General features: G+C 48.1%; 1 protein-coding gene and 2 pseudogenes across 8 annotated transcripts; 2 read left to right on the top strand and 1 right to left on the bottom strand.

The window, feature by feature from the left end:
- Positions 1 to 1,167: 1,167 nt before the first annotated feature.
- On the bottom strand, positions 1,168 to 22,058 carry STMN1 (stathmin 1). 7 transcript variants are annotated; one of them, XR_003120827.1, is made up of 7 exons: positions 21,461 to 21,596; positions 19,751 to 19,825; positions 18,734 to 18,906; positions 16,268 to 16,459; positions 15,592 to 15,877; positions 10,553 to 10,562; positions 2,081 to 2,095 (listed from the first exon to the last, which is right to left on the bottom strand). XR_003120827.1 is itself a non-coding variant. In XM_025394411.1 (5 exons), exons 1-5 carry the CDS (start codon positions 21,561 to 21,563, stop codon positions 1,994 to 1,996), a joined length of 576 nt encoding a protein of 191 aa, XP_025250196.1. In that variant the 5' UTR covers positions 21,564 to 21,568; the 3' UTR covers positions 1,168 to 1,993. The 7 variants fall into 7 exon arrangements, 5 of the variants coding, with proteins under 5 accessions (XP_025250196.1, XP_025250204.1, XP_025250180.1 ...); XR_003120826.1 differs by lacking the exons at positions 2,081 to 2,095; positions 10,553 to 10,562 and adding an exon at positions 7,490 to 7,506 and having other exon boundaries at positions 15,577 to 15,877; XM_025394411.1 differs by lacking the exons at positions 2,081 to 2,095; positions 10,553 to 10,562; positions 15,592 to 15,877 and adding an exon at positions 1,168 to 2,026 and having other exon boundaries at positions 21,461 to 21,568.
- Positions 3,491 to 3,850, top strand: LOC112631866 (annotated as a pseudogene).
- On the top strand, positions 5,054 to 5,616 carry LOC112630270 (annotated as a pseudogene). Its single transcript, XR_003120831.1, has one exon. The product of XR_003120831.1 is annotated as a 60S ribosomal protein L39 pseudogene (transcript).
- Positions 22,059 to 23,241: the final 1,183 nt, after the last annotated feature.

A 23,241-nucleotide genomic window follows, 5' to 3' on the forward strand; every position in this document is an offset into this window, starting at 1 on the left:
AGAGTCTCGCTCTGTCGCCCAGGCTGGAGTGCAGTGGCGCAATCTCGGCTCACTGCAAGCTCTGCCTCCTGGGTTAATGCCATTCTCCAGCCTCAGCCTCCCAAGTAGCTGGGACTACAGGCGCATGCCACCACACTGGCTAATTTTTTGTATTTTTAGTAGAGACGGAGTTCCACCACGTTAGCCAAGATGGTCTCGATCTCCTGACCTCATGATTAGCCCTCCTCGGCTTCCCAAAGTGCTGGGATTACAGGCGTGAGCCACCGTGCCTGGTGCAATGTACATTTTTAAAAGAGGTGAACTTTATGGTATGTAAGTTGTGCTCTAAAGAAGCTGTTTAAAAAAGAACATGGGAGGCTGAGGTCAAAGGATTACTTAAGCCAGGAGTTGGAGAACAGCCAGGGCAACAAGGTGAGACATAGTCTCTACAAAACATTTAAATATTAGCTGGGCGTGGTATTATGTGCCTTTAGTCCCAGCTGCTGAGGCTGAGGTGGGAGGTTCACTTGAGCCCAGGAATTTCAGACAGCGGTGAGCTTATAGTAGTGCCACTACACTGCAGCCTGGGTGACAAAGTGAGACCCTATCTCTAACAAATAAATAAATAAATAAAGATAACAGCATGTCATTACCAGGAAATGGAAAAAATAGTAACATAAAAATTAACATAGCAACTGACATTTTCAAACTACAAATTTTGAAATTTGTATTTCCTCCCTATACAGAAGAGATCATTTTTCGGACTTCACTGCCTGACTTCCTGAGGCTGCCCAGAGTTTGTTGCAGGCTCTGGGCTCAGGATACGTTCAATTTTCCTGCTTGGAACTGAGAGGAGAACTCAGGTCTTCTTACAGACTGCCAAAGTCCAGCAGGGCTCTTTTATAACAGTCATTTCACAGCTAGAGAAACGGAGACCCAGAGAAATAAAGGGCCTTGCCAAGGCCGCACAGGCATTTGACAGCAATTTCACCGGCACCCAGCACACATGGGCTTCGTAATACAATTGCCAGGGGAGCCAGTTCTTGAATGCAGACCCTTGATTTTTCTTGCCAGAGCCCCTTGAACTCCTCTGGAGACTCCTGCCCCCTGCTTGAGATGCTCCTGTAGCTTTTCTTGCTCAGGTGAGAAATAAAATGTGATCCTAAAATCCATTTGGTGTCTACAGGAGGAGGTTGTGAAGCCTATAAGTGGTTGTATTCCAGCTTCATTATTTCCCCACCATGCTGGTTCCCCAGGGCTGGTGCCATGAAGGAGGAAGAGATCAGAGAATCTATGCGGAGCGTGGTTGTAGTTGGCATTGCTGCCTCTGGGTACTGAAGGTACCCAAATGTTGATTCTGTCTTCATGGGGTGCTTCTCTGGCTTCCCAGGAAAACTCCCACCAGGGACCTTGCCCTGCATTCCCCAGGAAGGGTGGTGGCACTCTGTAGCTGATCCCTGTGACCCTTGCCCATAGGCTTCTGCCACCCTCTCCATTCACGTGTCCTGGGAGGAAACTCCCTTGTGTAGGGTCCTTCTCAGAAGCCTCACAGTTGCCTTCCTTCCTAAGGTCCCACTTGCCATGTACAAAAATAGTTCCCTACCATCAGCGCAAGAGCGGTCTGCTCCCAGAGCAACTGGTCTGTGAGCTGCTGATCTCTCTTACATTGGCTGTGTCTGTCCTTACAACAAACCGCAAGGCAGGCATTTTCATTCCTGTTACCTCCTCTTCACAGATGAGAAACTGAGGCTCAGACACAGCAAGCACAACTGGCTGGTATTAGAATCCAAGTCTGCCTGACCCCAAAGGCTTTTTCTATCTTCCACATCAAGGATCCTCTTGGCCAGACTGTTCATCAGTCTCAAGGTCATTGCCATCATCAACAGCAAATATTTATTAAGTACCTAGTGATGGTGAGATAGGTCAGACCAGGTAATCAATGCAGATTGGAGGCCCAGGGCTGGACAAAGGGCAGGAACAGAGCGGAGACAAGATAGCTCCGCAGAGACCTGTGCTAGGGCCCAGACCCCTGAGTCCAGAAGTCCATCTGGAAGAAAAAGAAACATCACCAGGTCATCTGCAACCCAGAGGCCAAGGGACAGGAGGTGGAGGGGCCCTTCATCAAGGCTAAAACAGTGGTTCTCAAACTTTGCTACAAATGGAATCATCCAGGGATCTTTAAAAATACTGACACCTGGCCCCCGCCCCCAGACATTCTGATCTTGTTGGTATGGGAAGCAACATAGGCATCTGGATTTTTTAATGTGTAGGAAAGGTCAGGCAGGAACAGGGTGTGGGGAGGAGGTTTGATAGGAGGAGGTGGTGATGACCTGTCAGGCAGGAACAGGGTGTGGGGAGGAGGTTTGATAGGAAGAGGTGGTGATGACCCAGGCTCCGGAAGCCTAAGGTTCTAGGGCAGGGAGCTCAGGGTACTGGGCTGGTGCAAAGTAGGCACGTGAGAAATATGAATTGGAGGACCGTGGGAGGGAAGGGCAGGGGGAGGGAATCAAAGAAAAAAAAAAGAAAATCCAAAACCCAGGCAGTGCAGTGAGTTTGAGTCTATTCTCCATCATTAGCTTTCTATGTGACCTTGGAAAAATGGCTTCCCCTCTCTGGGCCTCATTTGGAAAAGGAGGACGTTGGATTTGTTGATGATTAAAGATCCTTCTGGCCCCAGGGTTCTAGGATGCCCAGGCAAGACTCCTTAGTGGGAGATGAGTGTGCCTCCATCTCACGTGCTGCCATCTCGCCTCTCTCCACCCTCCATGTGCTTATCCCTTTGTCTGGAACACCCCCACTGCTTTTTTTTTTTTTTTTGGTGAGGGACGGAGTCTCGCTCTGTTGCCCAGGCTGGAATGCAGTGGTGCGATCTCAGCTCACTGCAATCTCTGTCTCCCAGATTCAAGAGATTCTCCTGCCTCAGCCTCCTGAGTAGCCGGGACTACAGACGCGCACCACCATGCCCAGCTAATAGTTTTGTATTTTGAGGAGAGGGGTTTCACCATGTTAGCCAGAATGGTTTCGATCTCTTGACCTCATGATCCACCTGCCTCGGCCTTCCAAAGTGCTGAGATTATAGACGTGAGCCACCGTGCCTGGCCCCACTGTTTTTATTTACCTGCTCAACTCCTGCTTCTCATCTGGGACTCAGCTCAGGTGTCAACTCCTCCAGGCAGCTCTCCTTGACTGGTCCCCACCACCCTGGTCTGACTTGGATGCCCTTTCCTGTACCAAGGAAGGTTGGTCCCTCTGATTATCCTACCAGACCCATTACACTGTGACACCTGTTAATTACCTGTTTCCCTCCCGGGCTGTGTGTCTTGTTCTGTGACTTGTCTATATTCCCAGCACTCAGCATAGAGAAAGCTTCTTAAAAAGTGGGATGGAGGAATGAAGGGTGCCAGGCCTTCACTCAGGTGTCTGGACCACAGGAATGAACAAGATACATTGTCCCTTTCCAAAACAAGGAGAAAGGGGAAATCAGGAAATGGTTTGTTAAACAATGACAAAAATGGGTACAGCAAAAGGGACCAAGAGGTTGTCCAGGAGCCTGCAGCATTTGCCCATAGTTACGGTAAGTCTACCCCTCAATCCCAAAGCTTTCCTCATTGGGTTAACAGGAAAGCCGGTGATGCTGAAATGCAGTGGGGAATGGAGTACAAGGGCTATCTGGCATCTTAGATGGCTACATGAACATGCAGCTTGCAAATAAGAGGAATACATAGGTGGAGAGCCGTCTGGACATCTGGGTGAAGTTTTAATATAGTATAAAAATGTCCTTTATGGTAGAGGTATGGAAGAAAAGGAAGAAAATGGGGGAAATAAGAGAGCAGCATCTTTTGTGGGGAATTTTGAAAATATAGATTTCTAGACAATAAAGATGTGTTTTTTTGTTTTGTTTTTTTGAGACGGAGTCTCGCTCTGTCGCCAGGCTGGAGTGCAGCGGTGCAATCTCGGCTCACTGCAACCTCCGCCTCCCGGATTCAAGCAATTCTCCTGCCTCAGCCTCCCGAGTAGCTGGGACTACAGGTGCGTGACACCATGCCCAGCTAATTTTTGTATTTTTAGTAGAGACGGCGTTTCACCAAAGTGCTGGGATTACAGGTGTGAGCCACCACGCCTGGCCCTTGGTTGTTTTTTTTTTTTTTAAAGAGGTTCCCTGGGGGTGGAGGGGGTCAGTGCATTTCTGGAGTCAGAAAGCCCTGGGTTTAAATCTAGCACAACCGCTGGTTAGCTGTGTGACTAGAGCCACTTTCTTAACCTTCCTAGAATATGGGGATAATCAGAACACCTCCCCCTCAGAGGTAGAACACAGCACAGTGCCTGGCTCCTAGAAAACACTGGAGAAATATGTTGACCATTTTGATTTGATAACATCACGAGTGGGTGAGGAGGGCTGTGGGAATAGACATGCCATGCCTGACCACCATCACCTGTTCATACCTGAAACCCCACCACCCTTGGGATTAAATGAAATGCAATTGCCCAGAAGTCAGGCTGGCTTCTTGATTACAGCAGAATGCAAACTCCTCAAGGGCGGGGATCTTTGCTTTATTTGCTGCTAAATTCTCAGCACCTGGGATAGATCCTGGTGCATAGTAGATCCTCAATAAATATTTCTTGAATGAATAAATGACTGAACTCTGGGTTGGCTAGCTCAGTGTATAGGGGTAACTTCCTTCTCCTTCCCTAGACCCACGTCCCTCCTTCAAAAATCTTGAACTCAACATGACTCCATCAGCTATGACTTCATTCAGCAGCAAGCAATGAAAAGCCACAAAGGGCCTGAGGTGGTGGCTCAAAAACAGTGGCTTAAACAAGTAAAATGACCAACTTGCCTAGACTGGTATGTCAGCTCAATGATATTATCAAGGACCCAGGATCTATCCATCTCCCTGTCCCAGCCATTATGTGACTTTTACCCTGATGATCACAAGATGGCTGCTGTACTTCTAGGTATCACATCTCTGTTTCAGAAAAAGGAGGATGGGAAAAGGGCAGAAGGTACAAGAAGGAGCCAGACAGGTGAGTACTTAACAACAATAACAATGGCCCCTCTCTTCCTTTCTCTGCCATCATGGTGTGTGCTTGACTCCGCTTCTTGCCATGTCTTCTCACAAGACTTTCAGGATTAAGCGATTCCTGGCCAAGAAACAAAAGCAAAATCGTTCCATTCCCCAGTGGATTAGGATGAAAACTGGCAATAAAATCAGGTACAACTCCAAAAGGAGACATCGGAGAAGAACCAAGCTGAGTCTATAAGGAATTGCACGTGAGATGGCACACACATTTATGCTGTCTGAAGGTCACAATCACATTACCGTATCAAGCTGAAAACGTCACCATTATCTGGAGAATTAGACATGTTTTACTGGGAATATATTTTTCCTTTCTGAATCTGTTATGAATGCGTTGGTTGGCTGGGTTCAGTAATAAATATGTGAGACCTTTCATTTCAAAAACAACAACAGCAACAAAATAAAACACTTTTAGGTTTCTGTTATAAGGGAGGAGAGACTCAGTCCTGGGAGAGCAGCCAGCAAGGTCTGCCATCATGGCCAAATGAAACCATTGTTCCCCTCTACCCATCCTCCCACACCTACTCCTTCTCCAGGCTTCTTCGTTTGAGTAGATAGCACCTCCCTTCACTCAACTCCCCAAGTGAAAAGTCCAAGAGTCAGCCCTCACTCCATGGCCACATCCAGTCCAACAGTTCCTGTTAGCTTCACCATGATCTGGATCCTGAATCTGACCATGACCCTCCACCTCACTGCCCAAGCCACTCTCATCTCTCTCCCTTGTGCACTCCGGCTCTCCTTACCATCCATTCTCCTCCTGGTGGCTAAAGAATTCGTTACACAAGTAATCTGATCACATCACTCCCACCTTAAAGCCCTTTGAAGCTTTGCATCATGCAGACTATAACCAAACCCTCACCCTGGCCCCAGGCTACACAGCTGGACCCTGAGCACCTCCTTGCATGGGGTCCCCCTTGCCCACCTCATCCAGCCAAGAGGGCCTCACTTAGGCGCTTTCCTTATACCTGCTAGTTCCTGCCCTCAGGCCTTGGCACTAGCAGTTCCCTTTGCCAGGAACACACTGCCCCTGCCCACGGTCATTGTCTGTTATATTACCCTTTTCATCCTGACAGCACTCATCCGAATCTCTTTTATAGTCTGTCTCCTCCCCCAGGATGTATTCAATGAATACATGGATGGAGAGGTTTGTTTTGGGTGGTCTCTTAGGGAAACTTCTAGCTCTTGGAGGTCTAAAGAGAAGGGAGAGGAAGGAGCTTGGGGTAGGGAATGCAACACATGAGGTATGTCAGAAACTGGAACCAACATCCCAACCCTCTTCCCTGATTGCTCAGTGTAGGAGACCAGTCAGAGTGGTGGGAGAAACTATAGGGAAAAGAAGCAGGACCTCTGAAAGATCAGAGGGCTCTGCAAAGCTCCAGGAGAGAACAGCTGAAGGCAGCTGTTCTATAACTCTGAGGCAGAGGGCAAGGAGTAGGTACAAGGGAGTGTGGGGGAATTTATCTTAAACAGGCTTGTTTACTTATGTTGACCAGAAACTGACCTTTGATTATCTGCACATGAAGTTCCCCTAAAGCGGAAGAATAAATGTTAATTACCTACAGGTTGTGTGGGCTCCAGGTTTTCGGCATTGTGCCTGCATGGAGTAAAAGCAAGCAGCTCCAGCTTCTGGGGGCTGCTCTCTGGCCACTAGAGCCAGGCAGTCATCCAGCTGCGGTTACACTGCATACGTGTCTGACTACTCATTTCATCGTCAGTCAGCCAGGGTCTGCGGGACAGACCCGGCAGCCTAGGAGATCCTGCTAGGTGAGCACATCCGGGGCCGAGTCACAGACCATTTGGAAAAAACTGGAAAGAGGTGAGCACAGGCACTGCCATATTGAGCCCCCTGAATTCAGGCCAGAATGGGACCGCGCCATCTGGAAAATGGCATTGAGAGAGCAAGCAGCCTGCTGGCTCTGCCTCTGATTAGCAGTGGATAAGTGACCTAACCGTCTCTGAACCTCAGTTTCTTCATCTATAAAATGGAATAAAAAAGAATAGTATTTACTTCCCAAGATTGTTTTAAGGATTCATTCAGGGCGGGGCCCACAAATTAGCTGGGCATGGTGGTGGGGCGCCTGCAATCCCAGCTACTCAGGAGGCTGAGGCAGGAGAATAGCTTAAACCCCAGGAGGCAGAGGCTGCAGTGAGCCGGGTTTGCGCCACTGCATTCCAGCCTGGGAGACAGAGAGAGACTCTGTCTTTAAAAAAAAAAAAAAATCTCTGCCCTGCTTCTGCCTAGGAACTAAAAGGCCTGTATTTGAGACCATCACTACATCACTAACTGGTTGCAACCTCAAACCAGTCCTTTCTCTCTTACCTCAGATTCCTTCTTTAAACAGGGAGGGTAGATGCCACCACAGCTGAGCCGCTGAGGGTTCTCCCAGCTAAAGCTGAGATTTTTGTGATTCTAAACAATCGCCTCCCTACACTGAGTTAGAAGGAAGGCCTGCTGGGCCTCTAAACCAAACGCCCCCGGGTCTCTCACCCAGGCTTCCTGGCCCAGGCACACAGGACAGCACTGCCCCAGGCTGTGCAGTGCCTGGCTGGCCTCCCTTCACGGGTGATGCCCGTCTGCCCAGTTTTCTAGCCCGGGAGGGAGCCTGGGCCTCAGCCCACGCCATTCTCTGGGACCTAACTCCACTCCGTGATTTGGGGAAAAAAGCCAAGCAATGGATTCAATTAGGAGCCTCTAAACCGTCAAGGCTTCCCCATGGGTTACCATTTAGACCAGAGCTTCTCAAGCTGAATTTAAGAAAAAAAGTTTAATCTGCTGCTAACTTATGCTTTTTGTAAAATTTTAAAAATATATACTATGTAATACTAGTAGTTACACAATATTGTGAAAGCACTTCTAAATTGTATGCTCAAAAATGGCTAAAATGGTACATTTATGTTATCTATATTTTACTACAATAATTTAAATAGAAAAAAATGAAAAAGGTGAAATTCTAGCCTCAGCTTCATTTTAATAGCATTCGACAAGACCTTGTAAAATTGTCATAAAAGTTTCTAAATGCTTACTTTCAATTTCTGTACTTATCTCGCTGCAGACCAGTAAAAATTTGTGTGCTGGCAGCCATCCCCGAGCCACACTTTGATAGCTCGGATCCGACTTGCTAAGAGGGACTCTGGCTTTGCAGGGCCTCTCAGGAGATCTTCCAAGAGCACAAGGTTCCTGCACTGTGACTCCCTCCAGCAGGCATTTCTGGACACCAAGCTGGTCAACCCCAAGCAGCCCAGGGCAGGTACACTGGTCTGATGTATGGCTGACACCTCCTTATGCCCCAGCTGTCCCCTAGGGACTTCTTGATGTGCACTGGTTTTTATTTATTTTTTTTGATACAGTCTCATTCTTGTTGCCCAGGCTGGAGGGCAATGGTGTGAACTTGGCTCACTGCAACCTCCGCCTCCCGGATTCAAGCAATTCTCCTGCCTCAGCCTCCCAAGTAGCTGGGATTACAGGCACCCACCACCACGCCTGGCTAATTTTTGTATTTTTAGATGAGATGGGGTTTCACCATGTTGGCCAGGCTGGTCTCAAACTCCTGACCTCAGGTGATCCACCCACCTCACCTCGGCCTCCCAAAGTGCTGGGATGACAGGTGTGAGCCACCGTGCCTGGCCAATGTGTACTGTTATTAAAGTGTCCCTGTCAGTGGCCAGGAGAATGGTGGTGCCCTTGATAACCACAGGGAGTCATGGGGTAGGGCGTGGGGTGGGGTAGCTTGGGTTTGGGAGGTAAATAGAGAGGCGCCTTCTTTGCTTCTACTCCCTAAGTCAAACTTGGCCCAAGCATTATCTCCTACAGGAAGTCACCCTGGGCCTACATCCTGAGGAGCCCCTATCTGTGTCCCACAGCAGAGCACAGGTCTCCCTGTATTTGTATTGATTAGGTGACATGGTAAATTAGGAAGTGGTGCCTGCTCCTGGGAAGATGAGGGAATGTAATATGTGCCTTGGTTGTGGCGTATGACTGGATTTCAGGCCCCACATCTCCTCAGCGGGATCTCCTGTGCAGGGTACGGTCTGCACACTATGAGCAGGGGCTGTGACGAGAGCAGCTGCAGGCTCATCTCCACCAGGCTGTCTGGTACTGGAGAGATGGCAATGGTGTTTAGATGTTGCATCCTGAGTAGAGAGGTCTCTGCCTAGGTGAGCAACAGAAACGTTGCTGGCTTAAAAAAAAAAAAAATCTAGGCCAGACACGGTGGCTCATGCCTGTAATCCCAGCAGTCTGGAAGGTTGACGCTGGTGGATTGCTTGAGCTCAGGAGTTGGAGACCAGCCTGGGCAACATGGTGAAATCTCATCTCTACAAAAATTACAAATATTAGCCAGCCATGGTGGCACACACCTATAGTCCAAGCTACTCTGGAAACAGGTTGGAGGATTGCTTGAGCCAAGGAGGCTGAGGCTGCAGTGAGCTGAGTTTGCACCACTGCACTCCGGCCTGGGTGACAGAGACCCTGTTTGAAAAAAAATTCTAGACACTGGGGCTCCAATTTTATTTTTTTATTTACTTTTAAATTATTTAGAGACAGTCTTGCTATGTCTCCTAATAAGGCTGGTCTCCAACTCCTGGGCTCAAGTGATCCTCCCACCTTGGCCTCCCAAAGTGCTGGGTTTACAGGTGTGAGCCAACACACCCAGCCACAGGCTGGCTCCAATTTTAGAAATTCTGCCTCCAAAGGTCTGATGAGGGTCCTGAGTCTCATATTTTGAAAAAGTACCATGGGATCCCGATACCCAGCTGGTGTCTGGCCCATAGAGGTGCCAGCAAGTGTTTGGTGACTGGGCTTAGAGGTGCAGCACATCTCTGACACGGGAGACAGCTAGGTGACCTGGGAAGGAGGGAGATTCACTTTTATTATACATCTTTTTTTTTTTTTTTTTGAGATGCAGTATCGCTCTGTTGCCCAGGCTGGAGTGCGGTGGCGTGATCTATGCTCACTGAAATCTCCGCCTCCCGGGGTCACACCATTCTCCTGCCTCAGCCTCCCGAGTAGCTGGGACTACAGGCGCCCGCCCCACGCCCGGCTAATTTTGTTTTTGTATTCTTAGTAGAGACGAAGTTTCACCATGTTAGCCAGGATGGTCTCGATCTCCTGACCTCATGATCCACCCGCCTTGGCCTCCCAAAGTGCTGGGATTACAGGCTATTATACATCCTTTTGTACTGATTGGACTTTTGATCTAAAAAAAAGTTTGGCTGACTTGGAGTGATGGAGTTGCTGTTCTGTGTCAGGGACTACAAACCCTGGGCCTCCAGCAGGCACAGGGCCCATCCAGCAAAAGACAGAAATGGGTGGGCCCAAGTGGGATGGAGAGCTGCAGAACACAAGTCCTACCTCGAGGGGGCAGCAAGTGCCCAGAGTCCGCTGACGGCAGCTGGGAGGGACTGCGAGCCCAGGGTTGCCAGATCTGTCGGCTTTTTTCAAGATAAGCTTGAAATCAGATTTTCACATGGAATTGTCAGCTAATTCAATTTAAAACACAGCATGCGCTGAATGCAACATGCCTATGGTTCAACATTGGCTGCAGGCCACCAGTTTGTGTGTTCGGATCCAGGAGGATTCCATTAAGGATTGTGCACCTCAGAGCCATCTGCAAAGAAGGTGAAGACCCATCATTTGCTTCTAGAAAACAGGGTTGACTCCACATGGGGTCCGCAAAAGATGAGGACAAAGCCAGTGCCCCAAAGTAGACTGTGGGAGTCACCCACCCACTCATCATTATTTAATCCAGCACATTAACCTCCCACCACGAGCCAGGAGATCCAGTGGTGAATGTGACAGGCAGAACCCCCTGCTCTCAGGGACCCTATGTTCTAGCTGGGGAGACACTTGAATTAATGAGTAACACTTGTGATACATGAGGAGCTGCCGTACAGCATGGGGGTTAATAGTCTGGGTTTGAATCCTGAGTCCACTGCTTGCTAGTTGTGAATTTAGGCAAATCCTCTAATCTAGGTCCAGTTGCCTTACTTCTTGCCTGTGGAATGGCCATGATAACCTCCTAAGGTTGTTCTGGGGATTCACTGAGACAATGCAAATAATTATTAGTTGCTGCTATTAAGTAGAGAGCTGTGAGAGCAGGGAAGAGGGGAGCCTAGGCTTAGCATGGGGACCTCCCCTTCCAGTGAATACTGGGGCTTTTTGCCAGTGAGGGGAGCAGGAAGCCACAGGGGTTGGAAGCTCCAGGCCCAGCAGAGGCTCAGTCCTCTTCTGCTGAGATGGCTGCAATGAGGCAGCTGGCTCATTTCCTGTCTGTTTCTTCTTCCTGTGGATCCAATTTCAGCAGCCTACTTGTCTCAGTAGGATTTGGTGTCCAAGGACTGGGAAGGTACTGCTCTGCTCTTGGCCATGATGGAAGAAGGCCAGGCCTTTCCAGCTATGAACCAGAGCCCCTCCACGAAGCTGCTGCATTTTGGAGCTCATCAAACCCTACAACTAAGTTTTAAAAATCTAAGTGCATGTAAGAAACAAGTCAGAATCCCTTTCCTATGCCCTTAAGTACAGAATACCAGCTTCTGCTGGCAGAGGCCGCAGCCACAGGGACATTTTGGACCTTTCTTTCACCTGGGCAAAAAGGGAAGAGGCAAGTATCAAGAGACTTGACTCACCAACAATGTGTCTGGGGACTTGGAGTTCGGCTCTGTGTTTATGACATGGTCTCTGATCTCAGGTGGTCTGCAATCCAACCCTGTAGAGAATCACAGTCTTGGATTTGGAAGGGAACTTCTAGGGCATCTAGTCCAACTTTCACCCAAAGGGGGAAGCTTTTCTATAAGAAACTTGGCCTTGCTGGGTGCTGTGGCTCACGCCTATAATCTCAGCACTTTGGGAGGCTGAGGCAGGCAGATGACCAGGTCAAGAGTGCAAGACCAGCCTGGCCAACATGGTCTCTACTAAGAATACAAAAATTAGCCCGGCATGGTGGTGCATGCCTGTAATCCCAGCTACTTGGGAGGCTGAGGCAGGAGAATTGCCTGGGAGGAGGCAGGTTGCAGTGAGCCAAGATCGTGCCACTGCACTCCAGCCTGGGCAACAGAGCAAGACTCTGTCTCAGGGAAAAAAAGAAAAAAAAGAAACTTGGTCTTCATCTTCTGTATTCCTAAATGAACCACATTTAACAGTGATTCAAACAAACGAATTCACAGTAAGGTAGCCAAACTCATCTGGGTGCCCAGTTTTACTGGGAGAGCTAAAACATCGCTGAAAATCAGAATTCTCCACTGGGAGAGTGATACAGAGTAGACAGGAGCACCTTTATAAAAGTGCTGGGGGCGGGGGATGAGACCTCACTCCAAGGCATGCAAGGATAACAAGAGGCCTTGCCTTTTTAAGGAGGTGGGACCAGCTGAATATAGGACTTTCATTTGCTCACTGAATCTTGTGAACAGGTCTGAGGCAGAGGGGAATTGTTCCAGGTGATGAGGGGACGCTGAGCTGTCAGAGCAGCCCCCCTCCCTGTGCAGGGCCTAGAGCAGGACTGCCTGGGTAAGCTGCTCCTATTGGCTTAGGACCTTGGGTACGTTACATTGCCTGTTCACTTCTCTGTATGGTGGAGACAATGAACACGATGCCTGGATGTCAAGTGCTCAGTAAATAGTGGCACTGCCATTTTCCCAAGTGGAGTGGTTTGTTTCTCCTCCAGCTTCCCAAGTTTAGAGCACATGTCCCAGTTCTTCAGTGCAGTCAGTCACATGGATTGCTTCAGAGCCCAGCAGGCCCTCCCACCTCATCCCTGTGCTGCCCCAACAGCCACGATGACCACTGTAGCCTGTATGGCAGCCATTCTCCAGTCAACTCACCCTGCCTCCACTTTCTCTTCCTTAAAATGGCTTTGTTACTAACCACTGCAGTCCCCATGTTCAAAAGCCTTCAAAGAGCCTCCACTGCTTAGAATAAAGAAATGGGGAGGGGGCCTGCCTGGAGGGCCTACTACAGGCCATTAACTATGGCAGGTTCTCTGTGCATGCTGTAATCACAGGCTTACTAGGTGTTTAACAATTAAGGGCTTTATTGGGGTTTGGCTTGGAAGGTTCATCTGACTTCCCAAAGGACAAGCTCAAGTGCTTTCTCCTCTCAAAGCTTCCCAGACCACAAAGCCCTCTGTGATCACTCCTTTTACCAAAGCACTAGAGCACCCTGGTGAGTACAAGTATGTGGTCGAGAGCCTCACCCTCAGGTAAGTAAGCGTTCTACAGCTCTCCTTCCCCTCACATGGACACATGATGTGCTGGCCCCATCCCATTTTTTCTCCATCCCTAGCACACAGGCCAGAGTGGAGCACAATCTAGGTGCTTGTCAAATGTTAACTTAAGGGCCTCCTTCACGTCCTTCAAACCTCTCTCCACTGAGCCCAGTCAATCATAAGGCTCAAGTACAAAATCCTCAGGAAGCGACAAGCCTCATCTTCCATTCAAGACAAAAGGAACGGAGTGTGCACCTTGGTGACAGCCTCGACTGCTTGTCAAACCACTCTGGCCTTATTAGGCCAACCTATTGGAAGTGCTGCCGGGAGAGGCTGGCCCCACTGGGACAGACGCAGACTCCCATGATGGCACAGAGAACGCTGGGCCCGGGAAAGCATGCCAAGAGACACTTCCCAGAAGCTCGTAGGTGCCACCGCTCCTTCGCTTCACTCCAAGCCAGATACAAAGAATGTGGGAGTAACAGTTACTTAACTGATGTCCCCCAACTGTCTCATTTTATCCAGGAGAAAATGGGGGTCCAGGACTAAGTGCTTCACCAAAGGTCAAGGTGAAATAGAAAAGCCAGAGCTTCTATTTCTGTGGTAAGATACATCCCCTTCAGTTTCCTGTGACTTAAGCCTGTCACAAGGCAGGGGCTCAGGATCACCCTCGGATAGAAGTCAGGGCCACTGTGGGATTGGTGGCAACTGATGGGGCATCCTTTCAGATCTATGTTGATCTTTCCCTTGCTTTCTCCTGAGGCCAGTTTCCCTCCCTAAATGTCCTAGATGAACAAAAGCTTACTGCCACTTGTAGGACACCTTGTATCATTATGCCAAGTTTCTACACTCAGGCCCTCTTTGTATTCCCATCTACTCAGAACTGGCATTTTAAAGATCCCAGGGCACCTACTATGTCCCAGAGACAGGAGCCAAGATGAACTATGCTGCACTACTGCACACAAGCCTCATCCTGTCCTCTTGCTTTAGATATTGCTCGGAACCTATTGTTGTATTCAACTACACTTGCACTTGTTCCTATTTGCCCTACATGGGCATAACTCTTAAAACCAAGCTTTGTTCAGAATTCCTCTGATTGATCATTTAAGTAAATTTAAAAGTCAATTCAAGGAATACAAAAACTGCATAATAATTTCCAACTCAAGAGTATAAACTTAGATCACTCACTAGCCTCTGGTTGAAAACAGTAATCGTGATTTATATGGAATGCTAAATACCTATGTTCTAAGTGTGCTCTCTTGCCACAAACCCATTTAATCCTAACAATCTTAGGTAAGTTGAGGTAGGCTGTTGTTCTCATAAATAAGTTTGGTAAAACCCCAATCTCAAGATACAGCCCAAGCCACAGAGGCACATGCGTTAGCAACACGTGGACCCCACTGCAGTATTAGCAATCATCTTTTGCTGTAAGTGCTTGGCTTCCAAGAGCTTTTATACAGATGTCTAAGAGCCACAAAATATATATAATTAGGCTATTTCCCAAATAGCACAGGAAAGCTGCCAAAGGCGTTCCCTGAATTGAGAGGCAATGCACTGACAATGGGGACTATTACAGCCTCTGGATACAAGATGACGTATCTGTCAAATGCTACTCTAGAAATAATTAAGGTTCCCTTTAGTTATTTCACAGGAGTTGCTACAGCAGCACATAAAGTTTTATTAATATTCTGATTCTCGCGTCGTTGTTTTTATGGCAGGAAAGGATGAGGACATGCCCCACCTGTAATGTAGAGCAAGCAAACCACCAAGTAGGACCTGAGATTCTCTCTAAACTGTTCTCTAGTAACACGCTTGTGCCTTTAATCTGCCTTTTAAAAGGGACACAGAACAAAAAATGCTTGTTTGCAAATAAACATCTGAAAGAATATAGTAACAGCTGACCTGGGCTGAGGCATCCAAACAAAGCAGCCATTGTGGAGGTAGACAATGCAAACCACACTGGGGCAAGAAACTGAGGGCAGAGAACGTGCGGTCATTTGTGCCTTGGTATTTCTACCAGCCCCAAGGCCCCATCTGGAACAAGTATCAACCAGGAGGGTCTCTATGGCTTGATTTATTAACCTAACTCGAAAGAAGTCACTGCCACCAACAGCACTGTGCAGTTTTATTAACCATTCAAGTCCAGTAGCATCTGGTAAGATTGGGACAGAATTGGGATTGAAAAGTGAACAGATATTCAGCATCTAACAGTTCAAAAGAAGCCACTACATACTCTTTTCACAAATATGTTTTCACAGAGCCAATACAGTACTAGCCATTAACCCAGTACACCAAGTGTACCGAAGTAGAAAAGATGCAACAAGAAAAATAGCTACATTAGAAAGACCAACACTTTAGAAAAAGAGTAAAACACTTTTAGTTTCTCCCCTTTAGCCCCTAAAACAACATCTTACAGTCTGAATCTACCTATACAGTCCTACATTAGCTTCTAAAATATTTGTCAGGAGGGAAAAAATAAAATGACACTGGCCAGTACAGTCTTTGGATATTTAGGAAGGGGATGGGGAGAAAGTCAGTTGTCAGAGCAAATTAGTCAGCTTCAGTCTCGTCAGCAGGGTCTTTGGATTCTTTGTTCTTCCGCACTTCTTCAATGTGCTTATCCTGCAAAGGAAGGGTAAGGTGTCATCAGTCAAAAAAAAAAAAAGCCTGTCAAGTCACGACCCCCAGCCCCCACCTCAAAGAGGCCCAACACAACCTCGGTGCATATATTACAGCCTGTGGGAACCACAAAATTTGAGTTCTGAGACATCATCGAATCTCCTGGGTCCCTTGTAGAACCTAACAAGCCGCATACTGGTCTTCGAAGGACTGTGCAATTATGCTGGGAATTACTGAATATTCCATCTTAAAACATACCTTTCATTTAACATGTTAAGCCCCAAATGGATGACAAAAAGACACCAAATACCTTTTATCAAAGCACTTAGTTCAAGCCAACTAATTGGTGCATGAAACTCCAGGCTCAACCCTTTTACAAGGTAAGAAACCAACCTTCTCTCGCAAACGCTCCAGTTTGGCAGCCATTTGTGCCTCTCGGTTCTCTTTGTTAGCTTCCATTTTGTGGGTCAGTTTCTCTTCTGCCATTTTACTGAAGTTGTTGTTCTCTTCTATTGCCTTCTGAAGCACTTCTTTCTCGTGCTCTCGTTTCTCAGCCAGCTGCTTTAAGACCTCAGCTTCATGCGACTGGAAAAAAAAGTTTAATAGGCTAGGCACTTTGAAATGTATTCAGGCTGGGGGTGGTGGCTCACGCCTGTAATCCCAGCACTTTGGGAGGCCAAGGTGGGTGGATCATTTGAGGTCAGGAGTTCAAGACCAGCTTGGCCAACATGGTGAAACCCTACCTATACTAAAAATACAAAAATTAGCCAGGCGTGGTGGCGGGCACCTGTAGTATCCAAGCTACTTGGGAGGCTAAGGCAGGAGAATTGCTTGAACCCAGGAGGTGGAGGTTGCAGTGAGCCGAGATCGCGCCACTGCACTCCACCCTGGGTGACAGACTCTGCCTCAAAAAATAAAATGTATTCAGCATTAGTTAAAATTACAATAAAAATCAATTACTAAGGGGACTGAAAAGGGGCAGAAAATAAGGTCCGGTTTAAATAATACCGAAGTTAGGACCTGAATTATCCCTATCATACTGTAAAAATGGTATTTTTTCTAGTATTTGTATTTAACTTTGGAAAACTGCTTATCTGTTCAGAAATCTCTTACCCAATTAGTCCTTAAGGAAATCCTTGTAAGATTTACTGCTTAATGGTATCTGGGGCCGGGCGCGGTGGCTCAAGCCTGTAATCCCAGCACTTTGGGAGGCCGAGGCGGGTGGATCACGAGGTCAGGAGATCGAGACTATCCTGGCTAACATGGTGAAACCCCGTCTCTACTAAAAATACAAAAAAACTAGCCGGGCGTGGTGGCGGGCGCCTGTAGTCTCAGCTACTTGGGAGGCTGAGGCGGGAGAATGGCGTGAACCCGGGAGGCGGAGCTTGCAGTGAGCCGAGATCACGCCACTGCACTCCAGCCTGGGAGCACAGCGAGGCTCGTCTCAAAAAAATAAAATAAAATAAATAAAATGGTATCTGGATGACTTAAGGAATATGTACTTGGGAGTGGCACTTTTATTGTAAAGAATTTCACTATTTAACTTCAAAAGCTACCCAAAGAAAACTAGCTCATTGTAAAAATTTTAACCATAACTGGATAAAACAATGATAGGAAATGTAAGACTAAGCCTGCAGATTACTATTTAAGACAGAAAAATTTGTTTCAAGGAAAAGTCTTCTTAGCTTTTGTCTCAGGAAACTGCATTAATTACCAGACCATACCTTGGTATGACCCCTTCAACAGAACAGCTTGTTCTCAAAACACATTCAGATGTGTTTGGAACCACTGACTTGCAGGATAACCACAGAGCATCTGCCACTGGTTCTATTGATTCTCTTCTGCCAAATCCTAGTCATGATGGGAGTTTCACTATATTTAGCCAGTTACTATGTAAAGCACAGGCTAATGACTACAGGGCCAGGGTTGATGTCTAAAAAACTTTCCACTGTCCAACCTTTGGTTGTATTGCTTCCTCCTACTCCATGAACTCACACTCTTACATAGAAGCATAGAAGATGACTCTTAGTGTAAGCACTGTGGCTCTTTGGGCGGGTGTGTATGTGTCCTACAAATCACACTATGCTGGTCTGGGGAAGGTTATTACCCTTACCTTTTGTGCCTTACTTGCCCCAACTTTAAAATCAATCCACTCAGGGTTGGGAAAGGGAGTTAAATGAAAAGTTATGTACAGTTGTTAATGAGTAACACCGAATGGAAAGAAACACACCAAAATGTTAACACTGGTTGCTTCTGGGAAGTGGGATAATGAATACTTTTAATTTCCATTTATAAATTTCTGTATTTTCCAAATTTTCTACAACTAGCATATTTATTGATTCTTCAAATTAGCTTTTAATGATAGTTACTTTATAATAGAATTGCTTAGATAAGAAAAGCTACCATGATACCAGCTGAGCAACACAATCACACTAGCAATTTAAAATGTTTTTATTGTACAGCTCTCAAAAAACAAAACCAAAGTGCCAAAGAATCATCTGGCAACATATCTTTTCAAAGAGGAAGCATGAGCTTCGATTTAAGACAGACCAGGGCTTGAATTCTGACCCCAACACTTACTAGTTGTATGACTGCAGAAAAACGACTTAACATTCCTGAAACCGTTTCTAATTTCCATTATTTGAGGCAACACCATGTATTAAAGGAGAAAAATATAAACAAAGGAGCTGGCACATAATAGGAGTTCAATAAGTGAGGACTGGTATTTCCTTCCAATCACTGGCATATGTAATAATCACAGTGTAGCTACAATTCTGTTTTCTTCTTGTTAATAGAAATAAAACTGATCTGCCCATTACATAAATTAATATCCTGCTTTCTGTGAATTGCTTCGTTTACCTTGCGTCTTTCTTCTGCAGCTTCTAATTTCTTCTGAATTTCCTCCAGAGAAAGATCCTTCTTCTTTGGAGGGGAAAGGGGGAATTCTGGAACAGATTCTTTTGACCGAGGGCTGAGAATCAGCTCAAAAGCCTGGCCTGAGGCACGCTTCTCCAGTTCTTTCACCTGGATATCTAGAATTGATTATATTTATAATTCAGAAAACCAGGATTCTCCTATTCTAATAAACAGTACTATAATTTTCTAAAACCCAAATCAATTTAATGTATTAAATTAGGGCTGATGAGGAAAGTTGTGGTTTTTTCCCCTTTTTATTCCTATCAGCCTACTGACACTAGAGGAAGATGTGTTTGCAGCAAGATATTATCTAAACACCATTTCCCAAGGCCAGGTACCATGGCTAATGCCTATAATCCCAGCACTTTGAGAGGCCAACATAGGAAGATCCCTTGAGCCCTGAAGTTTGAGACCAGCCTTGGCAACAAAGGGAAAGCCCATCTCTACAAAAAAAAATTTTTTTTAATTAGGTGGGTGTGGTAGCCCATGCCGATAGTCCCAGATGCTATGGAGGCTAAGGTGGGAGAATCGCTTGAGCCCACTTGAGCTCCAGAGGTCAAGGCTGCAGTGAGCTATAATTAAGCCACTGCACTCCAGCCTGGGCAAGAGTGAGACCCTGTCTCAAAAAAAATAAAAAATAAAAACCATCTCCCAGAAAAACAAAGCTCAACATTTTTGGATTAATAAATACTGTTTTGAGACATCAGTGTCTGACAATCGCTTTCATAAACAAAAGACTTGTGCAAACTCCACAATTTTGCTTCAGACTAAGCCAAACTGTCTAATAAACAATTATGAGCTCTTGGCACATTCAAGTGATAATCATTTTTTAATTCTCCTATTCATAAAATAGGTTTTGGATATGACCATAAGTGCCAAATCAAAGGTGAAGACCTGAGCCACCTCAATCTAAAATCATAAGCCCATCACAATTTCAGCTTTTCCAAATAGATTACCTACCAGAAGAAGCCATGGTGAATAGAAGACAAGCGACAGGCAGTGTATTCTGCACAATCAACTGGGATAAGGAAAGCCCTGAAAATGATTTTCAAAAACATGCAATCACTTTCTTTGCCTTTCTGTATGTCATCAACCAAAAGAGATCTCACACCACATCTACATACATCGTCATAAAAATCACTACGTAGAATAAAGACGTCATTAACCACGAAAAAAATTACCAAAATCTAAATGAACATATTGGGAAATATGACCTGAATATGATATTGGTTGCAGAAAATCAAGTTAACTGAGTTTGCTCGTTCATAAAACTCGGATTTTTAAAATCAGACGAAGTCACAAGGGTGAAGGATCTTTCTCCCCCGTAAACTCTTTAACATTTCCCCGAAACTGTAAGAAGATATTCCAGATTCAACTCAACAGTGCCCCCGGAGCCATCTTAATACTGCCTACAACTCATTGTGTAAATGAAATACCCACCCCTGCTTTGTCTGTGTCTGACGTGGTGGATAAAAAAACGCCCAAGCTAATAGTAACCAATAATGTTGAACTCCTATTGTCCCTCAGGTTTAAGCTCCCTTGCCCAACAGCAAGCAAAATGTTATTGAACCTCTAGATTTTTACTTATAATATTTGCTGCCGTTATGTCATGAAATATCCTGTATCTCTTGATCTTTTTAAGATTATGATTTTTGTAGACCCCAGCTAGTACCAAAAACGTAGGATGACAGGTTGCCAAAAGCTAGAAATTTAAACCAGAGGCAGCGACAAGATTTAGGCAAAGCAGAAAATTAGACGCAGCACCGGACCCAGGATGGGCGTGGTCCTGGTCCAGACGAGAAGAGGACCAGTCGCCTCCGGCCAATCAGAGCACGCCCTGCGCTCCGGCCCCTGGCCCCGCCCCCTTCCTCCCCGCGCCTTTTCGAATCTCCCCGAACTCTCAACACCCCAGAGCCCGCGCGCGTGGGAAGGGGAGGGGTGGGCGGGGCTAACGGTCCAATCCGGGTAACTCCGCCCCTGCCTGACTCCCCCCGCGCAGACGCCCCCCCCCAACTCCCGCCAAAAACACCTCCAGGCCGCCGCCACCACCCCCGTCACAGTTCACCGGGTGGGGCAGGCCCTGGGAACAGGCCCCCGGCTGGCCCCGCGGTGGGCTCGTCACCGCCTCCCGCCGTCCCTATGCCCAGCCTGCCGCCATCCAAGCTGTCCGCCCGTCCGGCCGCGAAGACAGAAGAACCCTCGCGGGGACCGGGAGCGCCGCCCCTCAGTCACCAGCTGCGGTCGCCAGGGGACGGTCGCGTCCCTGGCTGCCCGCAGTTTGGCCCTAAAGCCGCTGGTCCCGGGGGCCGCCGCCCCGTCCCTTCAGACAATGGGGACCCCGGCGGGGCCCGAAGGGAAGAGAGGGAGTGAGGTAAATGAGGGCCCACGCCCCCTATTGTCTCGTCGACGGCACCCCGGAGCGGACTCCGGGTGCTCGCCCAGCCCCCTGCCCACGAACAGCCGCGCCCCCAGACAGCGGGGACAAAGGCGAGGCTCCGCCCGAGCCACACACAAAGCGGAGCGACCCCCGCCCACCAGCCCCTCCGGGCCCCGCAGCCCCGCCCGCCGCCCTGCAGCAGGGGGTCGCTGCCACGGCCCAGCCCCTCCCGCCGGCCGGATCCCTCTTGCTGGCCGCAGCCAGCCGCCGCCTCCTCCGAGCCCCGCACCCACCTGCTCGGTCCGAGCCGCCTGACCACACTCTGAGCACCAACAGACCCGGGCGCGCACAAAAGCGCCAAACAGCGGCACGTGACCTCCCCGCGGGGCTCCGCATTGGCCGAGAGCGGCGGCACGTGCCGCCCCCGCCCCCAACAACCCGCGTGGAGCCCCGCCCCCCGGGACCCCGAAGCACCCCGGGAAGTGTAGTCCTGGCCGGCAGGGCAGGAGGACAATGCGGGGGGTTGCGGGACGCATGGGGAGCATCCCCAGGTGTGGGCCTGGGGCTGCGGGGGTGGTCTCGCCGTGGAAGAGGTAGTGGCAGTGGACCCCGGACTAGGTCCGAACCAGCTCCCCCTTCTCGAGAACAAGGGCAGGGTGGAGCAGGCGTGGTGGTGGGGTCCTTCCCTACCTTTCCAGAATTTGGCCGCCTGGACCCCGCCTTGTAAGAGCCACGTGCCCGCCTCGCCCCAAGGGCAGCACTCAGAGCAGTGCCCCTTCTAGTGCCCCACCCACATGGGTACCTAAGACGCCCGAGACCCTGTGACAACACAATGCCACTCCACGCCCTTGCGGGGCCCCCTGCCCCCGGCGCCCTGCACCGAGACCGGCGTGTCACCCATATTGTTACATCATCGTAATTTCTAATCCACTCAGCCCACAGGTCGCGGGCGTGTCCCTTCCCTCGCTGTGTGCGTTCTTGCCAGCATCCTCAGGTTCCCGAGCCGGTGACCAGGGACCTGTGCGGGAAAGCGTGAGGCTCTGGAATTTGATCGCCTTTGGTCTAACAAAGCCACTCAGCTTAAATGCAGACTCCATCTGTTCTGCCAAGCCTTCCGCGGATGATAGGGGAGGAAGAGCAATAGTCGTTCTAGACTACACAGATTGCAGTTAAGTGTTGCTTTTGTTCTCAGAGCACGTGCTCCCCAGAGCAGCACTGGGTTCCTTTTAAAAATCAAAAAAGGAGCCACAAGGTCGCTGTTCCCCCTGACCTGGATAGCTTAGAACCTCAGCAGAGGCACAAAGGAAATTGGTCTGACCGAGGCTTAGAATAACTGGCCCTTTCTTCCACAAGAAGAGGGAAAAAAATAAATGAAATGTACATGGTCCCCGCCTCCTCCCATTCTCTGACCAAGACTGTGTCCTCCGTTGGTGGTCAATACACCAAGGCACCTGCTTTGAGATCTTGACTAAACAGAAGAGGTATCTTTATTTTATTAATGGGCTGCATCTCCCCAAATCAAGAAATAAATGTGACCAACCTTCCTGAAACAGCCGTTCTAATTTAGAAAGACTCTCATGCCTAGTTAGCCACTAGGCATGTGCCAGAGATAAAATACAACTAAGAGGTGCCCGAGACAATAAAAACTGGATCATACAAGCAGCAGCACACTACACAAAGCAAACAATTAGCAATGCGCTGTTGCCTGAAATATGCTTGTTGCGGCACTTTTTCCAACAATCGCCCTTGTGTGGGGTCGGCCTCCCCCCGAAGCCAATCTAAGTGGTTTTCACTTAGCCTGTGAGCAGGACCAGGAATAATTCAGATTCTGAGCATTGAAAGGCTTCTCAGACCAAATTTGGCTTCAAAATGGCTAGGTGCTTCCATCTGTCATTTTTTTGAACAGAGTCTCAGAAATCATTAGAAAAGTTGGAGAGGGATGGGGATGAGACCCCTCAGGAAAGCGACAGATAGGCAGGCAACACAAATGAGCAAGGAACCCAAGCCCAAGAGGTCCTTACCCACTGAACAGGCTTTTTATCTTGAAGCCTTTGTATTTGATCTGGAGGTTCAC

Source organism: Theropithecus gelada, chromosome 1, assembly GCF_003255815.1.
Source record: "Theropithecus gelada isolate Dixy chromosome 1, Tgel_1.0, whole genome shotgun sequence".
Lineage (NCBI taxonomy): Eukaryota > Metazoa > Chordata > Mammalia > Primates > Cercopithecidae > Theropithecus > Theropithecus gelada.